This window comes from Dufourea novaeangliae, unplaced genomic scaffold, assembly GCF_001272555.1.
Source record: "Dufourea novaeangliae isolate 0120121106 unplaced genomic scaffold, ASM127255v1 scaffold23, whole genome shotgun sequence".
NCBI classification, from domain to species: domain Eukaryota; kingdom Metazoa; phylum Arthropoda; class Insecta; order Hymenoptera; family Halictidae; genus Dufourea; species Dufourea novaeangliae.
Window position 1 is genome coordinate 314,270 of NW_015373894.1, and position 8,911 is coordinate 323,180.

At 34.1% G+C, this 8,911-nt stretch overlaps 1 protein-coding gene across 1 annotated transcript; it reads right to left on the minus strand.

Moving 5' to 3' along the window:
- Window positions 1-680: 680 nt before the first annotated feature.
- LOC107189333 (bifunctional 3'-phosphoadenosine 5'-phosphosulfate synthase-like) lies at window positions 681-7,862 on the minus strand. The gene is made up of 10 exons (XM_015577839.1): window positions 7,803-7,862; window positions 7,009-7,179; window positions 4,773-5,298; window positions 4,379-4,479; window positions 4,040-4,227; window positions 3,521-3,767; window positions 2,543-2,749; window positions 2,154-2,259; window positions 1,616-1,792; window positions 681-895 (listed from the first exon to the last, which is right to left on the minus strand). The coding sequence occupies exons 1-10, from the start codon at window positions 7,860-7,862 to the stop codon at window positions 798-800; spliced, it is 1,881 nt and encodes a 626-aa protein (XP_015433325.1). The 3' UTR covers window positions 681-797.
- Between the last annotated feature and the right edge of the window lie 1,049 nt (window positions 7,863-8,911).

Consider the following 8,911-nt stretch of genomic DNA (forward strand, 5'->3'; position numbering starts at 1 on the left):
CCTTTTCATGGATGATTTTCAACGAACGTTCTGTCAAATATCCCTTCGTTTTCAATTAACCCTCGAATGATAGATGACTGGGTCCACTTGGATCCAGTATATCAATGTCATATTTATGTAACGATGCTGTAACTGTTCCGCTAACTTTTTATCTGATATTCTATACATACTGGGTGCTCCACTAGAAACAGGCCATCTTAATATCTTTTGTTGTATCGATGTTATAAAAATGTATATTAAAGAAAAATTAATGGTTATAAGGGGCAAAACATGATCCAAATGGCACAAAGACGTCTTATGGACGTCCTATAGTCGTCCTACACACGTCTTCTGAACGTCTTATATTACAAAACAGAATGTCTTAAAGGCGTCTTGCAGATGTTTATGTCGACAGCAGAAAATTTGTTAACTTCATAGTGTAATCAGGATAGGACACTATAACCTTGAATGACCCTGAACTAAGAAATTTAAGACCATCATATTTACCCTTTTAAACAGTAAAATTTTCCTCTTTATAACTTTCCCTCATCTTCAATTTTAATATTTAGGAATTCTGTTTCTTGTGAATCACCCTGAATATTATATTCTTTATAAATGGGTAAATACAAGTGGACTCAGTAATCGTCAAACGAAGGTCAATCTACTTTCGACTTCATTTTGTAGGTTATTAATGTGTAGATTGTTATACGTTGTTGTTTAATGGTCGTGGTTAAATTGGAATGAAAGATTCTAGTATCTTATGTATATATAAAAGCGATCATTTACAGAAGAATCATGTGTAATCTGTGTGTTTGTAGTCAGTTGTTCGATTTCTGTTCGTAATAATCCGCCATTACTCGCCAGGCCCGCGGCGACATGAATCCCTCTGGCGGATTTTCACCGGATTTCGCTAATTCTGAAAAACAAAAATGGCGGCGTGTTAATGGGGATTCTGCGAACAGTTTCGAATCCGTTATTGAAATTCTTGATTTATTTAAGGATGTTCATTCTGAAAAACGACGCTACGATAAGTCTGATGTTCATTTATTTCGTTAATAAATGATTTTTATAGTGAAGACAAAAGGAATGGCTTTTTTTAAATGATTATTGCTAAATAAATATTACGAAGTCTGTATTAAGTTAACAGCAACTTCGTGCATTAATATTAATTGTAATATGTTATTTTCATGTCAGCATTCTCTAATAACGTTTAATATTAACATTATTGTATTAATTAACTTTGCGTAAATATTAATTCTGCACATTAGTATTCTATTAGAATTTTCATTCATGACGTTTATATAAATACTGGATAGACATACGAATGTCATGTGACGGCTATATTGAAAATGTCTCACTGATTCCATAAAATATAATTTCTTAAACATTGAAGTTACACCACATCATTAATGTTAATTTTAAATATTATCTTCTCTTAGGAATATCAATTTGACATATTAATATTCTATTGGAATTTTTATTCATGAGGTTAATACGAATATTGAATATTCATAATTCATCTGGCGGCCATATTGAAAATTCACATTTACAAGTGCTCCGTTAATTCCATAAAATTTCATTTCTTAAATATTTACGTTATACTACACTATTTATTTATATTTAAAAGGAGACTGACCTCGCATTTTAGTTCCTGATATGAAACTGAAGTCCTGAGATCGTTCTGGCTCGAAAAATGCCATTTTTTTCGCCCTGTTGTCATAAGCAGCCACCCTAAACGGTATTATCTCCAGATTCTGGAGCCCAGGCGCCATCGATAACACTCTTGCTCCGTGTGTCGCGTCGTATAAATTACCTAACGGACACAGACACAAATATTTATTTATTTACAACAAATTTTTAAAAACTTGCCTTTTTATACATTCTTAAGGTAAATGAAATCTAAACCTCTTATCTATTGTCAATTAATTTTCAGTATTTAATTCAATATTTTGTATTAATGCGAGTTCGATTCATTACTGTTTAGTGTTAACATTGATTTTGAATAGTAACTTTTTCCAATTGATGTTAAACTCGAAGTTTTATGGGAATTAATTCTATATCAAAACCATGATATTATACATTTCATTTAAGCTGTTCAAAGTATATTTTTATATTTAATATTTATAAATTCCAAAAAATTGTGAAAAGTGAAATTTTCATTATTTTTTGCTTACCATCCGGCGTTTTTGACTTGTCGGGATGTGGTAAACCAGCAGGATCCCGGCCGACGATATAAAAATCGGCTCCAGCTATCATTCTTGCTTTCGCGTGCCATTGTACCTACGAGAAAATGGTAACAATAAATACCTAATCCACTGGACAATACAGTCGAGTCACTAAAAATCTATTATATGCTACTAAAAAAAATGATTTCAGAATAGGTAATTAATATTAGCTTGAGACACAAGAGCATTGCAGAGATTGAAATCAAAATAAATTTTGTTATTAAGGTTCATTTGAAGTAAACACTTCGTCAATGATTTTACTATGTGTACTGTGTCGAATTACAGGAATTTTTTTATGATACAAATGGATAAAATTTGTGGTTCATTAATAATCGTACCTCAGTTGGTCCTGCGTACAACATTGGACTCGGGAAAATCGCGAGGATCGTGTCCGAATGTAATAGACCTTCTTCAAGGACGCTTTGATGTTGCTTTATTCTTACTGGCAACGGTACGTCGTCCATTTTCGTCCATCCTCCCAGAGGATGCAGTAGAAGTACTGGCCTTTTGAAGCCTCGCTCCTCCACGAGGTATTTTCTTGTGTCCTAATATAAAAAAATGGTACCACTACAGGTAATAATGTCTTGACACCACAACATGGAGTCATTGAAGATATATAATAATGTCTTAACGTCAAAAAAAGTGCCATTGGATGTAATAATGTCCTGGCACCATAAACTAGTGTCATTAAAGGTAATGATGTCATCACACCAAAGCATGGAGTCACTAAAGGTAATAATTTCTTTATACCATCAAAGGTGCCATTGAAAGTAATAATGTCCTGGCACCAAAACATTGAGTCACTAAAGGTAATAATGTTTTAATACCAAAAAAGGTACCATTGAAGGTAATAATGTCTTAATGCCAAGAACTAGTGTCATTAAATATAATAATGTCCAAGCACCAAAAAATGGTATTGTTAAAGGTAATAATGTCCTAATGCCAAAAAAAGTGTCATTGAAGATAACATTTTTAAGCATTTTTCAACGTTACTTGTTTTAAATGCTTATATTTTCATAAAGTCTAACATAAACAAATGGCAGTTTAAATTAGTTGTAAGATGGATGTACTTGAAAACTCAGGTCAAAGTGGACCCAGACATCGCTAACTGCTGTCTAATTGTTACTAATGATTGGACTGTTATTACATGTTTAGGCATTTACAGGATCTTCTACATTAAAAAATCCAGTAAAATATAGAATATAATAAAATTGATTATTAACATCTTAAAACCCCTAGTACCGAAAATAAAATTTTTTCGAATTGTAATTTTCATATATTAGTAAAAAGAAATTGTAAATTTGAATTGTATTTACCTGCATTAGTAGCGCATGGCCGTTGTGTATCGGATTCCTCAGCTGAAAAGCGAAGACAACATCGGCGCCCATCCCTTTACACTTCTCCCGTATTTCATTAGGGGTCAGTCTATATTCGTCGAGGCCGTCGTTCCACCTGATTCTCTCTAGAACCTCCAGTTCTCCTCCAACCAGCCAATCTCCCGAATTCTTGATCATTTTAATGTATGGATGACCTGGATCGTTGGTTCCAAACTCCCTGCAACACCTGTATCAATTTTCCCTTCTTTATTCACGTATTAATTTGTCCAATTAACTATACTTTGATTATTGATGGTGATAATGGCACAAGTTTATTGAATGTGTAATAATTGTGTTAATTGTATTTGCAATTGTGATCGAGGACTGAATAGAAGAACAGTAAAAGAGTTATAAAAATTCAAAATTCAAAATTTTTAATTTAAAATACAAAATTGAAAGTTAAGAGTTGAAAGTTAAAAATTGGTTTATTAACTGTTTTGTAAATAGTTTGATCAAAACCTTTCTTCCTTTCGGTGTGTGAAAAATTCTGGTTTTCGTAAAATAGCAATGGATCGACCCTCGTATTTCAAAGTCAGCGCCTGCGCGTTACTGCATCTCTCCTTCTGATCCGTGGTGACCGGAAGTACAATAGGTACAGATTGACTGACGACATTTCCATTCTGTTCCAATGTCTTGAAGTGTTGACACTGAAAAATCAATTATTTTATTTTATCTTATTAACAATTACTCACGGTTTGTTATTAGAGGAAAATTGGTCAAATATAGGATAGTGTACTTAATATGGACTAGTATACTATTTTTTTAAATCTGACTTTCTTTAAAGTAATTTTTCCCCACCTGTAGGTATTCATTTTCTCTCATGAAGCCCCTCAGAGGACTTGCCCAACCCTCTGCCAGTACTTGGACCCATTGCAAGTCAATACCTGTGATTTCGATGCCTGAAAATGTTAGAACAACAAAAGCAAGGATTTTAGTCGTACATTACAATCTTTCTTTTTTCAGAAATTTGAAAACAATAATCCTCAAAACCCCTCCACCCCTGTCTGAACCCCATTTAACTACCCCCAATAACCCTAACAAGTCCTTAGCCTCTCTACCCCTATCTGAACTCTAATTGACTACCCCCAATAAACCCTAATAGTCTTTACAAGTTTGCTACCCTTAGTCCACCAACTGGATAGCTTAAACTCCCTCAAAACATCGTTAGAATCCCCTAAATACAAGGACATACTGATAAGGTCCTCCGCCTCTTTCCTAGCTTCCTCGACCATCTGACCAGCGACAAAAAGCTCCTCCACCCCGGTCTGAACTCTAGCAACGATTCCTTCCCTCTCCAAGAGCTCGATCACCATCCCCGTCGACGTCTCAACACTCTGAACCTCCGTGTTCACCACCAAATCAGGATGTGCAGGTACTTCGTACTGTTGACCAAGTCCAGTGAACCTCTGAATCGCGCCTGTCCTCGCCTTTTTATACAGTCCCTTCACGTCCCTCGCCTCGCAGGTCTCGATCGAGGCCTGTACATAAACCTCGAAGAATTTTAAATCGACTTCCTCCAGAATTCTTCTTGCCAATCGTCTGTCCGCCTCGAACGGCGAGACGAAACTACATATGGCGATCACGCCACAGTCGGCGAACAATTTCGCGACTTCTGCTGCACGACGAACATTTTCCTCGCGATCCTCCTTCGTGAAACCGAGATTCCGGTTCAGACCACGACGGATGTTGTCCCCGTCGAGGCTGTACGCTGGCACACCCTGTCGATAAAAGTTAGTGGATGAATGTTAACGACACGTGACAATAAAGTTCCGAGAATAGACCGTTTAAAAATATTATTTTGAAAATTGTAGGGCTGTCAGGTTTTCGAAGTAGCTCCGTTGTGGTTACTCTTTCCGGTACAGTCTGCTTTAATGCTTGCGTTACATTACAAATCTATGACAATAATGTTTCGAGAATGAGGCTTTTAAAAATTTTATTTTGAAAATTATGCGGACGTTAGGTCGTCGCCTTCGAAATAACTCCCTTGAGATTACACTTTATGGTATCTACTTTAATACGAACATTATATTACGATGTGTAACAATAAAGTTTCGAGAATAAATTGTTTAAAAATTTGATTCTGAAAATTGTGGGAATGTGAGGTCATCACCTTCGAAGTAGCCCATTAGAGACTATCCCTTTTGGTAGACATTTTCTGGAATCTGATTTATTACCCATGTTACGATAGAAGGTATGACAATAAAGTTCCGAGAATAGACCGTTTAAAAATATTATTTTGAAAATTGTAGGGCTGTCAGGTTTTCGAAGTAGTTCCGTTGTGGTTACTCTTTCCGGTACAGTCTGCTTTAATACTTGCGTTACATTACAAATCTATGACAATAATGTTTCGAGAATGAGGCTTTTAAAAATTTTATTTTGAAAATTATGCGGACGTTAGGTCGTCGCCTTCGAAATAACTCCCTTGAGATTACACTTTATGGTATCTACTTTAATACGAACATTATATTACGATGTGTAACAATAAAGTTTCGAGAATAAATTGTTTAAAAATTTGATTCTGAAAATTGTGGGAATGTGAGGTCATCACCTTCGAAGTAGCCCATTAGAGACTATCCCTTTTGGTAGACATTTTCTGGAATCTGATTTATTACCCATGTTACGATAGAAGGTATGACAATAAAGTTCCGAGAATAGACCGTTTAAAAATATTATTTTGAAAATTGTAGGGCTGTCAGGTTTTCGAAGTAGTTCCCTTGTGGTTACTCTTTCCGGTACAGTCTGCTTTAATACTTGCGTTACATTACAAATCTATGACAATAATGTTTCGAGAATGAGGCTTTTAAAAATTTTATTTTGAAAATTATGCGGACGTTAGGTCGTCGCCTTCGAAATAACTCCCTTGAGATTACACTTTATGGTATCTACTTTAATACGAACATTATATTACGATGTGTAACAATAAAGTTTCGAGAATAAATTATTTAAAAATTCAATTCTGAAAATTGTGGGAACGTGAGGTCATCCCCTTCGGAATAGCTACCTCAAGAGCACCCTTTCTGGTGTTTACTTTAATAGTTGTGTTACGTTCGGGTGTTTGACAATAAAGTTTCGAGAATTAACCGTTTAATAATTCAAGTCTGAAAATTATTGGAATGTGAGGTCATCGCCTTCGAAGTAGCCCATTAGAGACTATCCCTTCTGGTAGACACTTTCTGGAATCTGATTTATTACCCATGTTACGATAGAAGGTATGACAATAAAGTTTCGAGACCCGTTTAAAAATGTTTATTCCGAAAATTGCTCGGCACGTGAGATTACGATGACCTCGATATACTTTGTTGAATTTTGGCACTAAAATTTTCTAATTGATTTATTCTCGAAAGTTTATTGTCACGCCTCGTATCGCGTTTTTTGGAAAGTTCGTGAGCGGATTTTCAGTAGGTAGCATTTTTTAGTTGTGACCTTACCTGAGAAATGAGGTAATTCTCCAGCTGAAACGAGATCGACGTCTTCCCGGCGCCTGAAAGTCCCGTTAACCAAATCGTACAGCCGCGAAATCCTTTGATTCTCCCGTATGACTCTCCTCGTTTCTCTCTCGACACGTGATGGATCTGTTGTGTGACGTTCGAGGCGAGGATCTATCAATCCGTAACAAACATACTTTGCAATATAAATATAAATAATACTTATTTTTTTAAATAAATTATTTTTATCCATTCATTAAATTATTAATTAATTATATTATCAATATAGAGTTATTTTTATTAGTTATTTTTAATATTATTACATACATTAATATGAAAATTATTATTAATGTTATTATTAAACTCGTCGGATTCTCTTAAGTTTTTATACATTCCTTTCTCCTTATATTTTTTGTTAAAGTTTTATTTTGTATAAGATATATTTGCAATATACATTTAGATCAAAATTGTATACAACCAGAAAAAAATATTATTCTCTTCATTTCTTGTTGTATTTATAACACAATGATCTTCTTTACTAAATATCTTGCTGTCATTTTTTATATTTATATTATATGATTCAGACGTTTCCTTTTATTTTCTTTTTTAATGATTTTATGGTGTTAAGAAATTTAAATTCTCTTTAAAAATATTTTATGCGCACACATTTGATTGCACATCATGTATAATTATTTGATAAACGACTTCATTTACTATGTAAACATTTTCTAGATATAAACAGACGGTTAAAAAGTAAAGTAAATAAATAATTAACTAAAATACCCATAATGCAGTACCTTATCGACTTTTCGCCGTGCAGATCGTTCCTCCGCGTAAGAATTCATGTACATTCCCATTTTGTACAATATTGCAACCAATTTCTCTTGTTTACAGCTTTTATAACAATATTAATATTATTTATACAATAATGAATAATCTTCTACTGAACTAATTAATTCAGTTTGTTTCTTTTTTTTATTAACGAATCAAAATAGAATCACTTAAATTTTGAATTGCGTAGTTGTGTCACGTGAACATAAATAAAATGTCATCGTTTGGATTACGTTTCAAATTGTACACTTGAGGACAGTCGAGAAGAGAGCGCTCTGACACATGGTTCGGAGACGACTGGTCGAAGAATTTGAGTTCTGTTCAACGAGAAAGTGAAACGAAAGTAACTGAACCCGGTAGTGGGAACGGAAAAATTTCTCGGGATACTTGAATACTAAAAAGAAGGTGATCATGGATCGTTGGATCTGATAGAGAACATGAAGCATAAGATGCTACAGTTTGCGTTGTGCTTACATAACTATAATTTAATAATATTTTTTCGTTATTACAATTTATTTCGAATTTCAGAAATTAAAGAGAAAAATTTTCTATTCAGGATTCCATTGACTTACAATAACTTCTTTATTTCCAGGTAAATTATTTGATATAATTAGACTGCGGATGTTATGCACATACAGCCTATAGGGGACTTCCAAATACAGTAAAAGACAGAACTTTCATCAGAAGCAACGAATTTTCTATTTTATTCTTCACCCAATAAGATACTTAAGAGAAGAAAGACATTCCTACATTTGCACGTGTCTTTATAAATTTCTTATTTTGCATAAAAATCCGCAGATATTAGTATGAATGCCTTCATCGATGATCGACTGTTAAATAAGATTGTTAACTATAATTAGGGGATATGGTACAGAACATACTGGAGCCATAAAGTTTGCACTCTTCGCTTAGTTAATCTAAATTGATAGTGTTTACATTAAGTGAATGTACGTTTAATTATATTCAGTCGTGACGTAACTGTATTATACACTTTGAAACATTACTAAATAGTAATGTAGTAATTACGTAATGATAAGAACATGGTCGTAGCCAAGTTATCAGTCGGGGGGGGGGG